This window comes from Hyla sarda, chromosome 1, assembly GCF_029499605.1.
Source record: "Hyla sarda isolate aHylSar1 chromosome 1, aHylSar1.hap1, whole genome shotgun sequence".
In the NCBI taxonomy this organism is placed as follows: domain Eukaryota; kingdom Metazoa; phylum Chordata; class Amphibia; order Anura; family Hylidae; genus Hyla; species Hyla sarda.
In genome coordinates this window covers 529,441,439-529,458,300 of record NC_079189.1, presented here as the reverse complement: position 1 = coordinate 529,458,300, position 16,862 = coordinate 529,441,439, and the positions used below count along the sequence as shown (strand labels likewise).

Sequence of the window (16,862 nt, the reverse complement as noted above, 5' to 3'; positions counted from 1 at the left end):
CTCTCTGCTGACACCTCTGTCCATGTCAGGAACTGTCCAGATTAGAATCATATCCCCATAGAAAACCTCTCCTGCTCTGGACAGTTCCTGACATGGACAGAGGTGTCAGTAGAGAGCACTCTTGTCAGACTGGAAAGAACTTCACAAATTTCTCTGTAGTATATCTGCAGTATACAGCAGTTGATACATACTGGAAGGGTTAAGACTTTTAAATAGAAGTGATTTAAGTGTATAATCAAGCCTAGTTCACACCTGCAGTGCTTAGTCATATTTCTTCGCTGTATGTGTCTCACCCATAATACGTATGGACAAAGTCTCACCCATAAGCAGGGCTGCTTTGGCAGCAGTTAGGATTCTCAGGCAGACCTGTATTGTACAAAGACTAACATTGTGTATGCATGGGGCGATACCAGTCTATTCAGACTTGCCATATACATTGTAATTGATCAACACAAATAGAGAAACATAGCCGCACATCCACCATTTGTATTTTGATCGACTTGCTTCTCAGCATAATTTCAAAAACAGGTTGTTAGTATACAATTTGATCAAAAAGTACAAGCCCACTCACCACGTCAAGGCCACCTAGTCAGGGTGGGTCCCTAACCTGACACTGACGTAGCGCTGGGCAGCAACCACTGCCTCCTAGACATCATGCCCACAGGGGGAGAAACCCAGTGGCCAGGCAGCCCCACTGCTGTCCGACCAAGCCCCTGGCTCTGGGCCGCACCACCCCACAGACAAAGCATCACAGAAACAATGGCCGCCACAGAGAACCACACCAGTCTTACAGGACTATTGGGGTGGAGATGTATCAGTATGTGTCTGTGTGCAGCCACTTCACAACCTTCTTTTTGCTGTTTTTGGCTCATTTGTGTCAATTTTTTATTAAAAAGGCACATAAACTTTGACAAATTTTGCACAAATGAAAAATCACCTCAGAACTTTCTGTAGGGTGTAAAGGAAAGGCAGAGGAGGTATTAATTTTAATATTTTTTTTTTTTTTTTTTTTTTAAGGTTTGTGCATTATTATTGCAATGTTACTGACCACTGAGGAAGGGGTTTTTGAACGGCTCATGTTGAGCTATATACCCCGAAACACGTTTGGTATATTTAGACCTACGTTTAGACCGATCTATATACGGTTTCCTTTTAAATAACCCTGGAGAGACTTTTTATTTTATTTTTTATTTTATTTAATTTTATCTCTCATCCTTTACAAATCCATTGCAAACCCAATGGATACTAACCTGGGTAACTTTGCCCCCATATTGGATATAACTCTTTACTGCCGGATTTAATCCTATGTTGCCACATTAATGGACATTCTGGAGTATCGGATCCGCTGCATTGGATTTGCTGAATCTTAGCAATCACTTCACCCGTGTGGAAACACCTCGGAGCCTATATCACTCCAACTTGGAGTTACCTTACGGAGCCTGTGCAAGTGAAAAATTCATCTGATCAGCTGACTGAAAACTGCGTCACGTGACCACCCACGATCCACGTTACACGCGGGGAGCTCGCGGCAGCGAGCGATCGCACTTGCTTGTGCCTTCGCCACTTCCAGCTAGAGCAAGAAGTCAACACCTCCGGGACCTTCGGCATTGCGTTGAGTGGGTGAGTGGCACACAGTGCCTGTGACATTCATTTTCAGGAATCGCTTACCGGCAAATGCCAACAGCCGGACTGCCAGGCTCCTAATGTGTTAACCCCGTTATTGGCGCTCCTCACATGGAACTCTGCTTGCTGCTATTCATTATACAAAGGTTTTTTTATCACTTTTTTTTTTCTTCTTCTACCAGGACTTTTGTTACAATTTATCTACCCGTAGGACAGGCTACAATTTCTTGAAATAACTGGGAACGATTACTTTGTTGCATTTTTTCAATAGGACTTGTGCTACCTTTCTTTTACAGGACTTGTGCTATATTTTTCTTTACAGGACCGGTCCCAATATTTCCTGATACAATCAGGAATTGTCAATTTCATATATTGCTTTTTGTTATCATTTTTATAGATTATATAATCCATTTACAAAAAATCTGGTTATATCATTATATATCTTACTCTCTCTCCAGGCATACATTTCATTACCTATATAGCCGTAGGGCCCTGCGGCTGTAATACATATATATTTTCCATATTTATTTTATGTATACAATAAATTATATTTAAATTAGATCTGGAAATCTGCACTTTTTCCATCTTTTGAACCATCCATCAGGTTTCCTAATTTTGGGTTAGTTTGCTGAGGACTGAGTAATCCCTTTTTTCTTCTACAGATTTGTAAAATTACTTCTATTAGAAAATCTTAATCCTTCCAATAATTATCAGCCGCTGAAGTTGAGTTGTTCTTTTCTGTCTGGCAACAGTGCTCTCTGCTGACATCTCTGCTTGTCTCGGGAACTGCACAGAGTAGAAGAGGTTTTCTATGGGGATTAGCTTCTACTCTGGACAGTTCCCGAGACAGGTGTCATCAGAGAGCACTTAGACAGAAAAGAACAACTCAACTTCAGCAGCTCATAAGTACTGAAAGGATTAAGATTTTTTAATAGAAGTAATTTACTAATCTGTATAACTTTATGGAGCCAGTTGATTATATATATATATATTTTTTTTTTCCTGGATAACCCCTTTAATAAAAACTATTTTCGAAAAAATATAGCAAGCAGACAATGCAAGGGGCTGCTGCTTCTCTCTACTTGTTCTTATCATTGGTCGGGGTCTGATTAATATTAGATCAGTACTTTGTGCCAATTACAGACCTGCAGCATCTTCTAACTCCTCATAGTCACCCCCCCTTTTCTAGGCAACTTTCTAAACTATGTACCCAAGCCTTTGTTAAGTAAAGAAAAAAAAAATTTGCCAATATGCAATGGATCTGGATGCAGTGACTAGTTTGGAGAGGTAGGTGCATCAATGGTTAAAAGTGATGCTACTTCGTAAACCTCCTGTCACGAAACGTTTTCATGAGTACAAAGTCTTACTTCTGCTTCAAAACTTTATTTTAGTGAAGTTCATGGAATGACAACAGAGATTGGGAGAAGTGGAAGAAGACTTGCGTGTCTCTCCTAATAGCAGTAGCCTGACTGGGCATACAGAACAGTCTCCCATCAGATAAACATTGACACATCGAGGGAGGAGGGAGAAACAACATGTGGTTCCCAATTCAAGCAGGCACGACATTCGACAGTCTCTGAAACCATGTGAGAATTACCACAACAGTGACACGCGGCATTTCACCCAGCTCTACATGACCTGTCACACAGAGATACGAGCGAGGACTCATCCACTCATGTGTATACAGGTAACAGAAAGCTGCACTCACCGGGTCTTTCCTTCCCAGTGCCCTTCGACTCTGCAAACCTCTCCAGTAAACTATCCACCGTGATGTTCTCCATGTTATTTATAAAGTCTTCATGAACCTGGAAATACATGATAGCAAAGAGTCTGTTAGTGTAATAATGCCTATTAATCTAGACTCGTGGTCTCAAACTGTGGCCCTCCAGATGTTGCAAAACTTCCACTCCTAGCATGCCCGGACAGCCAACGGCTGTCCGGGCATGCTGGGAGTTGAAGTTTTGCAACATATGGAGGGCCAAAGTTTGAGACCATTAACAACAACTCATGAAGCGAATATAACAATTTATTAAAGTCTTAAAGGTGTACTCCGCCCCTAGACATCTTATCCCCTATCTCTCTGTGCAGTAATGATAGCGGGGTGCCGTAGCGGAGATCCCGGGGGACCCCAGCAGCGGCACCGTGGCGATCTGACATCTTATCCCCTAATAAGATGTCAGATCGCCACGGTGCCGCTGCTGGGGTCCCCCGGGATCTCCGCTACGGCACCCCGCTATCATTACTGCACAGAGCAAGTTCGCTCTGTGCGTAATGACTGGCAATACAGGGGCCGGAGCATAGTTACGTCACGGCTCCGCCACTCGTGACATCACTGCCTGCCCCTCAATACAAGTCTATGGGAGTAGACTTGCATTAAGGGGGAAGGCCGTGATGTCACGAGGGGCGGAGCCATGACATCACACTGCTCCGTCCCCTGTATCGCCCGTCATTACGCACAGAGCGAACTCGCTCTGTGCAGTAATGATAGCGGTGTGATGCAGCGGAGATCCCGGCGATCTGACATCTTATCCCCCATCCTTTGAATAGGGGATAACATGTCTAGGGGCGGAGTACACCTTTAAAACCTTATGACAGCATGATCAAAGCACTAATTACACTAAAAATATATAATTCTCCAATGATGAACACCTGTATATCCCTACGCGTTTCCCCGTGTAACTGATAATATACAACGGTTCATCAGGGGATTTAAATATACAGTATCAAGATATTACAAAAAGGATCAGGGATTATACAAAAAGTTTACAGATATATGGAGCCAAGTGTGGATAAACAGCACAAGTCAAGTAGAGTATGCGAACACAAAATAGCAGGACAAACACAGAAGAAAAGATAACATAGAAACGCTTGGTGTGCCCCTCATTTAGGGCCTTGAAGCCTTGCTTATAGTGTACTTTCTGGCTGTAAGTCCTGCCGATGCTATAGGGTTAAGCAGTCAGATGACATTACCCTCAGGAGGATCAAATGATCCAAGACTGGCCAAACCAGATTTTATTAATCCCTAAGGAGACTAAATGGTCCTCTAAGACATACAAATGTCCTCTGTGCGGTACAATTATTGCTAATATCCAGAGGTTACATCCACACCTATAGGTAAAGAGTAATGTCAATCTTAATTACTCTTCCTGCCATGTCATCATAGCTCCATATACAAAGCAAATCTCTGAACCACTGAACTACAGATACACGACACCGCATCAGCCGGTCCAAGCTGCAGGTACCACAGTTTGAGACCACTGATCTAGACACAGGCATCTGAAATAGGGTGGAAACAGCAGCTATACAACTCCTTGGGGAATATGTAAGAAACCTTTGAGTTCAGATGTTTCTGCCTCTTGCCAAGTTCACATGCATGTTGGAGCTCCGTTGCAGAGTCCATACATTAAAATTAAAAATTAAGCTGGACGGTCCGTTGCAGAATGAACACAACCGGGTCCTTACTGATCCCTGATCCTATAGAATTTTAATAGAGTCCGATTGGTTTCTATCTGGTGTCTGTCTGTTTAAAGGATTTGAGCTGCTTGCAGTATTTTTTATTTTTTTCTCTCAGCTCATATCCCGCTATTTTAAAGGGGTACTCCGGTGGAAAACCTTTTTTTTTTTTTTTTTTTTTTTAAATCAACTGGTGCCAGAAAGTTAAACATATTTGTAAATTACTTCTATTAAAAAATCGTAATCCTTCCAGTACTTATGAGCTGCTGAATACCACAGAGGAAATTCTTATCTTTTTAGAACACAGAGCTCTCTGTCCATTTTAAGAACTGTCCAGAGTAGGAGAAAATCCCCATAGCAAACATATGCTGCTCTGGACAGTTCCTAAAATGGACAGAGATGTCATCAGAGAGCACTGTGAAGAATTTTCTCTGTAGTATACAGATGCTAATAAGTACTGGAAGGATTAAGAATTTTTAATAGAAGTAATTTACAAATCTGTTTAACTTTCTGGCACCAATTTAACCCTTTAAGGACCCAGCCAATTTTCACTGTAGGACTCGGCCATTTTTTGCACATCTGACCACTGTCACTTTAAGCATTAATAACTCTGGGATGCTTTTACCTTTCATTCTGACTCCGAGATTGTTTTTTCGTGACATATTCTACTTTACGTTAGTGGTAAAATTTTGTCGATACTTGCATGGTTTCTTGGTGAAAAATTCCAAATTTAGCATTTTGTTTACTTTGAAGCTCTCTGCTTATAAGGAAAATTTATATTCCAAATAAATTATATATTGATTCACATATACAACATGTCTACTTTATGTTTGCATCATAACGTTGACAAGTTTTTACTTTTGGAAGACACCAGAGGGCTTCAAAGTTCAGCAGCAATTTTCTAATTTTTCACAAAATTTTCAAAATCTAAATTTTTCAGGGACCAGTTCCGATTTGAAGTGGATTTGAAGGGCCTTCTTATTAGAAATACCCCAAAAATGACCCCATCATAAAAACTGCACCCCCCAAAGTATTCAAAATGACATTCAAAAGGTTTGTTAACCCTTTAGGTGTTTCACAGGAATAGCAGCAAATTGAAGGAGAAAATTCAAAATCTTCATTTTTTACACTGGCATGTTCTTGTAGACCCAGCTTTTGAATTTTTACAAGGGGTAAAAGGAGAGAAATCTTCCTAAAATGTGTAGCCCATGAGTAAGGAAATACCTCATATGGGTATGTCAAGTGTACGGCGGGCGCAGTAGAGGGCTCAGAAGGGAAGGAGCGACAATGGGATTTTGGAGAGTGAGTTTTTCTGAAATGGTTTTTGTGGGGCATGTCGCATTTAGGAAGCCCCTATGGTGCCAGAACAGCAAAAAAAAAAACATGGCATACTATTTTAGAAACTACACCCCTCAAGGAACACATCAAGGGGTACAGTGAGCCTTAAAACCTCACAGATGTTTGACGACTTTTTGCTAAAGTCGGATGTGTAAATGAAAAAAAAAATTTTTGTTCACTAAATTGCTGGTTTTCCCCCACATTTTATATTTTTACAAGGGGTAGAAAATGACCCCCAAAATTTGTAACCCCATTTCTTCTGAGTATGGAAATACCCAATGTGTGGACATCAAGTGATCTGCTGGCGCACTACAATGCTCAGAAGAGAAGGAGCGCAATTGAGCTTTTGAAGACAGAATTTGGTTGGAATAGAAGTCGGGGGCCATGTGCGTTTACAAAGCCCCCCCCGTGGTGCCAGAACAGTGGACCCCCCCACGTGACCCCATTTTGGAAACTACACCACCCACAGATTTTAATAAGGGGTGCAGTGAGTATTCACAACCCACTGGTGTTTGACAGATCTTTGAAACAGTGGGCTGTGCAAATGAAAAATTACATTTTTCATTTTCACGGACCACTGTTCCAAAAATCTGTCAGACACCTGTGGTGCGCAAATGCTCACTGTACTCCTTATTACATTACGTGAGGGGTGTAGTTTCCAAAATTGGGTCATATGTGGGGGGTTCCATTGTTCTGGCTCTATGGGGCTTTGTAAACACACGTAGCCTTCAATTCCGGACAAATTTTTTCTTCAAAATCCCAATGGTGCTCCTTCTCTTCTGAGCATTGTAGTTCGCCCGCCGAGCACTTTACATCCACATATGGGGTATGCTCTTACTCAGAAAAAATGGGGTTACAAATTTTGAGGGGCTTTTTTCCTATGTTTCCTTGTGAAAATGAAAAATTTTGGGTAACACCAGCATTTTTGTAAAAAATGTTTTTTTTTTTCATTTTTCCATCAAAATTCGTCAAACACCTGTGGGGTGTAAAGGCTCACTATACCCCTTGTTACTTTCCGTGAGGGGTGTAGTTTCCAAAATGGGATCACATGTGGGTATTTATTTTTTTGTGTTTATGTGTGAACCCCTGTAAAATCAGCCACCCCTGTGCAAATCACCAATGTAGGCCTCAAATGTACATGGTGCGCTCTCACTCCTGAGCCTTGTTGTGCGCACGCAGAGCATTTTACGCCCACATATGGGGTATTTCTGTACTCAGGAGAAATTGCGTTACAAATTTTGGGGGGCTTTTTTCCTTTTAACACTTGTGAAAATAAAAAGTAAAGGACAACACCAGCATGTTAGTGTAAAATTTAAATTTTTTTTACACTGACAGGCTGGTGTAGCCCCCAACTTTTCCTTTTCATAAGGGGTAAAAGGAGAAAAACCCCCCCAAAATTTGTAACTCAATTTCTCCAGATTACGGAGATACCCCATATGTGGCCCTAAACTGTTTCCTTGAAATACGACAGGGCTCTGAAGTGAGAGCGCCATGCGCATTTGAGGACTAAATTAGGGATTGCATAGGGGTGGACATAGGGGTATTCTACGCCAGTGATTCCCAAACAGGGTGTCTCCAGCTGTTGCTAAACTCCCAGCATGCCTGGACAGTCAGTGGCTGTCCGGAAATGCTGGGAGTTGTTGTTTTGCAACAGCTGGAGGCTCCGTTTTGGAAACACTGCCGTACAATACATTTTTCATTTTTATTGGGGGGACAGTGTAAGGGGGTGTATGTGTAGTGTTTTACCCTTTATTATGTGTTAGTGTAGTGTTTTTAGGGTACAGTCACACTGGCGGGTTACAGTGAGCTTCCCGCTAGAAATTTGCGCTGCGGCAAAAAGTTTGCCGCAGCTCATACTTGAAGCAGGAAACTTACTGTAAACCCGCCCATGTGAATGTACCCTGTACGTTCACATGGGGGGGCAAACCTTCAGCTGTTTCAAAACTACAACTCCCAGCATGTACTGACAGACCGTGCATGCTGGGAGTTGTAGTTTTGCAACAGCTGGAGGCACACTGGTTGGAAAACCTTCAGTTAGGTTCTGTTACCCAACTCCGTATTTTCCAACCAGTGTGCCTATAGCTGTTGCAAAACTACAACTCCCAGCATTTACTGATCGCCGAAGGGCATGCTGGGAGATCTAGTTATGCAACAGCTGGAGGGATCGCAACTACAACTCCCAGCATGCAGAGACAGCTGTTTCGGCATGCTGGGATTTGCAGTTTTGCAACATCTGGAGGGCTACAGATAGAGACCACTGCACTGTGATCTCCAAACTGTGGACCTCCAGATGTTGCAAAACTACAAATTCCAGCATGAACAGACAGCAAACAGCTATGTGGGCATGCAGGGAGTTGTAGTTTTGCAAGATCTAGAGTGCTACAGTATAGAGATCACTGTGCAGTGGTCTCTAAACTGTAGACCTCCAGCTGTTGCAAAACTGCATCTCCCACCATGCCCAGCAGCTGTCTGGGCATGCTGGGAGTTGTAGTTTTGCAACATCTGGAGGGCTACTGTCTCAGACTGTAGCCCTCTAGATGTTGCTAGGCAACTTACCGGCTTCCGTCGGATCCAGGGAGCCGTCCTCTTCTGCTGCACGACATCGCCGCCCGGGCCGATCACCGCCGCTGATCCGATCCCGCAGCTTCCACCGACGGGTAAGTGGATCTTCGGCGTTCGGTCCCCGTCCTGCCCCGCCTATTGTGGGTGGGCAGAACGGGGAAAATGAAAGTAAACCCCCACGGCCCCTAATCTGCTATTGGTGGTCGCGTCTAGACCACCAATAGCAGAGATAGGAGGGGTGGCACCTCTGCCACCTCACTCCTATGGCTACAGGGGGATTGTGGGTGTCTTAGACAACCGCGATCCCCCTTCTATTCCGGGTCACCGGGTCACCATTGACCCGAATGACCCGGAATCGGCGCAAATCGCAAGTGTGAATTCACTTGCGATTTGCGCCGATCGCCGACATGGGGGGGTCTGATGACCCCCCCTGGGCATTTGCACGGGGTGCCTGCTGATCGATATCCCCGGCGCGCGGCGGGGACCGAAATTCCCGGGTACGCCCTGGGTCCTTAAGACCCAGGTACAGAAGGCGTATCCATACGCCCCAGGTCCTGTACGGGTTAAAAAAACAAAACGTTTTCCACCGGAGTACCCCTTTAAGTGTACCTATCATTTAACCAAACTTCTAGGATGTCGTAGTGAAAAGTCAGAATTGTATCAGTGGTGGTCCAGGTGCCGACACCTCCATCGATTTGTAAAATGAAAAGGCAGAAGTGCTCGGCTGTGCCCCTTCATCTCTGCTTTGCACAGCTCAGTAAGATGGATATGGATTTACACTAAACACCTATAAGCAGGGCTCAAGTCCTGCAGGAACGCATGAGAACGGAGTTCCTGCACTTTTTCCACAGCAGGAACACTGTTCCCATTAGCAGGAGTCCTGCAGGACCAGCACTTGAGTGGAAATCTCGGGTGAGCTCCCTCACTTTTTCCCCAGTACTTGACCCCTGCCTATGAGACTTATGGCAAGTCCATATACCCCTTGCTTCAGCTTCCTGAAGACGCAAATGATAGGGCACCGTGCATGCATCAGAGTGCTCCTGCTTCTTCATTTTAGCTAACAGTGGGGGTTTAAGCACCCAGCCCCCCATCAAAACACAGAATGTGTCTGCAGATAAGAACCATTATCAATAGTCTTCAGTCGATATAAACTTCTGACATGTGAGAGGTTTAGCAAACAATATGTACTCTTTAAATACAAAGAGGGAGATTTATCAAAACCTGTCCAGAGAAAAAGTTGCACAGTTGCCCATAGCAACCAATCAGATCCCTTCTTTCCTTTTTAACAAGGCCTCTGAAAACTGAAAGAAGCGATTTGATTGGTTGCTATGGGCAACTGGGCAACCTTTCCTCTGCACAGGTTTTGAGAAATCTCCCCCAAAGTTTTTAAAACCAGGATTTGTATGATGCTAATTTTGTCCATTAGCCAAAACCTTATCATCTGACTGTTTGGCTCAAGTTTCAATGTCTTGGCTTCTTCTTAGACTTGTAAGGCTGTATTCACACAGCCGTCTAGACCCGTCCCGTTCTTTTCCCGTCAAAATAAAAACAGACTTAAAAAAAAAAAAAATGGACTATAATATATGCAAATGGATGTTATCCATTTTTGTTCAGCTAATAAACCATAAATTTTTTTTTTGTTCTGAGCATGCTCAGAAATAAAAGCGGATCAAAAAAACAAATTGATAAAACGGATGCAAAGGGATGACATTAAAGGCTCATCCGTTTCCCATAGACTTCAATGTTAAATATACTGTATCCATTTTTTCTTCAGTTTTTTTAGACTGAAGAAAAAATACAGCATGTGCCGTTTTTTCTGTGATCAAAAAATGGAAATGAGTGCAGAAGGGTACAAATGGGTGTAAACGGATTGTAAAAAAATCCCATTGACATGAATGAGATTTTTTTTAAACCGGTTTTAATCTGTTTACAGCCTGCAAGAACAGAACAGAATCGGGGATAAAAAAAAACGGGGACAGACGGCTGTGTGAACGCACCCCAAGAAACCAAGACAGCAAAACCTGAGCTGACCAGGCAGAGCCACAAAGCATTTTTTATTGTGTGATTTTAATTTACATGCCTGGTACCTGTCTTGTAAGAACAGTAACAATGAGGGACATTTATCAATGTTTGCTTATGTATTCCTTATTTTAGTACTTTTTTCTTTACTTTTTTTTGCTTATGTGCGACTTATTTATCAACTGGTTTCAGCCTGTTGATAATTTTCTTTCACGTAAGCAATTTTTCCTTTTTTACTTTGGTAGTAGCTTTTTCTGCTCCATGTCTGAGCTGGAGTAAATTTTGTCAATTTTTAACCCTGTTGCGACTTTTTTTTGCGCAGTTGCGACTGTCGCAGTTAATAAATACCTGACTACCCGTAGTCCATTTAAAAATTATTACTACGTAGTTAATTTTTGGAAAACTTGCTTGTCTCGCTTTCCAGTCAAAATGTTGCAGCCTATGGCTGTCCGGGCATGCTGGGAGTTGTAGTTTTGCAACATCTGGAGGTCCGCAGGTTGAAGACCACTTGACAGGCGGAGAGCTCACTCGAGTATAAGCCGAGGGGGGGCGTTAAACTCGGCTTATACTCAAGTATATACGGTACGTGCAATGATGGTGTCACCAAATATCCTAGTTAGGGATGTGAATGCTAGGAGAAATACATTGCACATGTGCAAACAATTGCTGTCATCAGGTGAGCTATTAGTCACCATCATATTGAACTTACCTGGCCTATCTGAATATGGACCTCACTAACAGAATGGGAGAAGCAGCCAATGATCTCTTTCACCCGAACAAGATGTGCCTCTTCAATGTCCTGAAACTTCTGAAAAATACAATTCACCACACAGTACGTAAATAGGAGTAAATCCTTCTGACAAAATAAAGATGACTCTACAGAACCACATCCATCTAAAATAGTTCTGGCTTTTAAGCTTCCTCTACAACCTGATAAGTGATTAAATACTTCTATTGAGAGGGTTGTTGGTGAAGGGACAGACATAGAAAGACAATGATGTGAAGAACAAACTCTTGCGGCACTTAACAGGAATTGTAGAGTGTATTCAGCACATAGGTCTGGATGCAGACAAGGCGACAGCAGTTTCCTGCACCTCTGTGTACAGAGGGGTGCAAAACAGCCGTCACCCTACTTGGTCCAGACCTGTGTGTTGAATAATTGCCACAATTCCAGTTCCTGTTGAGGTCGCTAAGAATTTTTTCTTCTCAAAATTGGAATACACTTATTTTTCGCTGCTTAGCACAACATAGATGATCAGAGTCCACGCTTGCTGTAGAGCACAGTAGTCAGTATTGAAATTAGTAATAGCCTTCATTGCCAACTTGCATAATATGACTGAGGTCTGAACCCAGCCAGATGACCATTGTAATATACATTAGTGTGCAAAAGACGACAAATCCTGTGCAGGATTGCTATTTTTGTCTTCTTTTGCACACTTTTGATTGCTATTATATTTAATCTCCTAGCATCCCCGTTGGATGAGCATTACCTGAATACCCACATTGTGTATCCTTTTTCCACCAGTTTCACGTGTCAGTTTCTTTGTAATTAGTGGTGCTGCTGTTCTATGCTTTATGATTATAATATACATATACACACATTCTATTTATTTTTTATATTAAACCAGGAGGAGAAAAGAAGAAAATGTATAAGATTGGTATGCACCAATACACACAAACTATAAAAAGAAAGAAGTAAGAAACAAAAATGGCACATGCTATCCTCCACAACACAGGCAGGCTTTATGCGGCTTATAATTTTATGCAATATATTATAGCATTTTAATAGAAGTGCACATAGGAAGTAAGGTGCATTTGCTCCACTAGGTGGCAGTGCTCCCTGCAGATTACATGGTACAGTAGGAGAAAAATAAGACCAATGTCAACATAGTTTATTTTTATTTAGTTTTCTATATAAAAACAGAGGACAGTCTCCTGAAAATTCTTGAGCTAACTATTGCACTTTAACTTTTATCTCTGCTTTAACTCCACTTAAAAACCAAAACTCTTTAAAACTAATTTGACAGCCAAGAACTAAGTTTGCAATTTTAAGGGGGATCTAAAATATAAATGGTAGCCCAAGTGGTCCAAGTACCACATGAACCATTAGGAGAATACACCCAGTACAGCTCAGGAAATGTCATATTAAAAGAAAACACAAGTAGATTGTAATGACTGCAATATGACCTAAGGACACTAGAGGGAGCACACAACACAAACATTGCAACCAGATTTCTAATGCCAAACATTTATTATAAAAGTAATGGGCTAGAAAATTCCCCCTTCCATAGACTTGCATTGAGGAGGCGGGGCGTGAAGTCACAAGGAGGCAGAGTCGTGGCGTCCCGATACTCCGACCCCGTAGTCGTAACCTTTCAGACATGGAGCGAACATAGCTCTGTGCAGCTGCAACAGATGGGTTTCTGCATGAGAGAATGTGGGGGTCCCCGGCGGCAGGACCCCCGCGATCAGACATCTTATCCCCTATCCTTTGAATAGGGGATAAGATGGCTAAGGGCCGGAGTACCCCTTTAAAAGAAAAAAACATAAGAAATAATGAACATTTAACATGCATTAATACAAGTAAAGACCGCTCTGCCCTGCTGAACAAAGACAGTAGAGTCCAGTTCAGACATACCATGCAGCACCTAAAAACTACAAAGTACATCAAACATGGCAGAAAAAAACAAAGCAGCATCTATTGCAGATTATTTGAAACCTGTACATGGTGTTTTTTTGGGACAAATATACAGCAGATTTCACCCTATACAACACAGAGAGTAGTTTGTGTGAATCCTCAGTAAAAGCCACATGTGGATTATGCCGATTTGCAGCATAACCCCAGTGCACAGAGCGACGTGTCTGCACGCTATGGGAATGCTGGAGATACACGAAAACTGTACTCTGGTGTCTTCAGCAATCCTGCAGATAGGGTTCTTAAACATAGAGGAGTACCCCTTAAATATAGCTCAGAATTACTGCTCAGAGGTATTTTATAAATTCCCACCTGTTATAGTACCAAAAAAAAAAAAAAAGTACATGTGTCGGATTACAGCTACTTATAATACTGCATAGGAAATAATCAGGTCAAATCTATTTTTATTCCTATACTACCCATTATACATTCTTAATTGCTGTACCAGATTAAGTAAACTCAATGTAGATTCGAGCAATGTATGTAAAAAAAAAAAAAAAAGTCAGAGTCCAACCTGTAAAACATTAAGATAGTGGATGCATCTATGCCCATTCCACAATTAAATGGGAACTACGGTGGGAAAAAAATGTTTTCAAATCAACTGGGGTCAGAAAGTTAACAGATTTGAAAATTACTTCTATTTTAAAATCTTATTCCTTCCAGTACTTATCAGCTGCTGTATGCTCCAGAGGAAGTTGTGTTGGTCTTTCCAGTATGACCATAGTGCTCTTTGCTGACACCTCTGTCCATGTCAGGAACTGTCCAGAGCAGGAGAGGTTTCCTATGTGGATTTGCTCTTGCTCTGGACAGTTCCTGACATGGACAGAGGTGTCAGCAGAGAGCACTGTGGTCATACTGGGGGGGGGGGAACTTCCTCTGGAGCATACAGCAGCTGATAAGTACTGGGAGGATTAAGATTTTTAAATAGAATTTACAGATCTGTATGATTCCCTGGCACCAGTTGATTCGAAAACCTTTTTTTTTACACTGCAGTACCCCCTTTAAAGAGGAGGAACCATAAAGACTTTCTGCACTGTATAGGAGTTCTATGAAACAAAATAGCACCATGGTGTTTGCAGTCTCCATATATTAGATGTGACAAGCCTGTACATTAGCATCTGTTAGCAGCTCTCCTGCACTTATGGCTCTAATGTAGAACATTTCAGATAAATGAACTATAGAGCTCAGTACTAAGATGAATGATGTCTGAAAGCAAACCGTTTCCTTTAGGATCACCTTCCTTACATCCTCCTGTGTCCATAAAGCTGCTCATTTCTCCCTAGGCACGTACAGTAAGCTGCCGCCTTTATATAGAAAATATATATATTCACTAAAGTCAAAAGGATAGAATAAATGACATATCACACTGAAAACAATATACAATGCATTTGCTATTGCTGCAAACACTGACATCTATGAAAAAAGGGGATAACTCTACCAAATATAAAGACACGTATGCAAGCCAAGCAAACAGGAAAAGGCCTGCAGGAAACATGATGGGTGAGACAGCAACTGTGCCGACCTCAGCAAATCTCAGCAGCATCCTGCAGCTTAATGTCTGGGATCGCCCTTGTTGTCAGCGGGCTCACTGGGAATTCCACTGCAGATTCCAAAGTGGCCTCTACAAGACACGGAGCTCACATGCATAAGACAGATAAAACTGCACTATATACTAGAACAGTGGTCTCCAAACGGAGGCCCTACAGTTGTTGCAAAACCACGGCTCCCAGTATGCCAGAACAGGCGGCACCCCCCGCCCCAGTAGTGTGTGTGTGGCCTCCACGTGCCCGTATGACCTCCCTACAATGTCTGGGCATGCTCCTGATGAGGTGGCGGATTGTCTCCCGAGGGATGTCCTCCCAGACCTGGACTAAAGCATCCGCCAACTCCTGGACAGTCTGTGGTGCAACGTGGCATTGGTGGATGGAGCGAGACATGATGTCCCAGATGTGCTCAATCGGATTCAGGTCTGGGGAATGGGCGGGCCAGTCCGTAGCATCAATGCCTTCCTCTTGCAGGAACTACTGACACACTCCAGCCACATGAGGTCTAGCATTGTCTTGAATTAGGAGAAACCCAGGACCATCCACACCAGCATATGGTCTGAGGATCTCATCTCGGTACATAATGGCAGTCAGGCTACCTATGGCAAGCACATGGAGGGCTGTGCGGCCTCCCAAAGAAATGCCACCCCACACCATTACTGACCCACCGCCAAACCGGACATGCTGGAGGATGTTGAAGACAGCAGAACGTTCTACACAGTGTCTCCAGACTCTGCCACATGTGCTCAGTGTGGAGTCTGTTTCTGACCATTTGAGTGAACACATGCACATTTGTTGCCTGCTGGAGGTCATTTTGCAGGGCTCTGGCAGTGCTCCTCCTGCTCCTCCTTGCACAAAGGCAGAGGTAGCGGTCCTGCTGCTGGGTTGTTTCCCTCCTACAGCCTCCTCCACGTCTCCTGATGTACTGGTCTGTCCCCTGGTAGTACCTCCATACTCTGGGCACTACGCTGACAGACACAGCAAACCTTCTTGCCACAGCTTGCATTGATGTGCCATCCTGGATGAGCTGCACTATCTGAGCCACTTGTGTGGGTTGTAGACTCCGTCTCATGATACCACTCGAGTGAAAGCACCGCCAGCATTCAAAAGCGACCAAAACATCAGCCAAGAAGCATAGGAACTGGGAAGTGGTCTGTGGTCACCACCTGCAGAACCACTCCTTTATTGGGGGTGTCCTGCTAATTGCCTATAATTTCCACCTGTTGTCTGTTCCATTTGCACAACAGCATGTGAAATTGATTCTCAATCAGTGTTGCTTTCTGAGTGGATAGTGTGATTTCACAGAAGTATCATTGACTTGAAGTTACATTGTATTATTTAATTGTTCCCTTTATTTTTTTTTGAGCAGTGTACATACACACACACACACGAACAAACCAACCCCTTAACTTTCACCAAGTAAAAAAAAAAAAAAAGTAATTTATTTTTCTTGCACAAAAGATCTAGAGCTACAGTATCCTTCTATTTTTACAGTGAATTTGTTGTTTTCTTTAAAAAAAAAAAAAATCCCTGGTGAAAATATAACAGATGTGAACAGAGGATGACACCGGCTGACAAACACCGATGGCTACAATTACAGTGGTTCTCAGACAGACCTTGCAGATGAG

At 42.8% G+C, this 16,862-nt stretch overlaps 1 protein-coding gene across 1 annotated transcript in view; it reads right to left on the bottom strand.

The window, feature by feature from the left end:
* The window catches only part of FCHO2 (FCH and mu domain containing endocytic adaptor 2), a 145,574-nt gene that overhangs the window by 77,930 nt on the left and 50,782 nt on the right, over nucleotides 1-16,862 (bottom strand). Inside the window, exons 7-8 of the mRNA XM_056539861.1 lie at nucleotides 11,705-11,803; nucleotides 3,332-3,428 (exon numbers count right to left, since the gene is read on the bottom strand). Of these exons, the coding sequence (XP_056395836.1) occupies nucleotides 3,332-3,428; nucleotides 11,705-11,803 (196 nt within the window). The remainder of the gene's footprint in view (nucleotides 1-3,331; nucleotides 3,429-11,704; nucleotides 11,804-16,862) is intronic.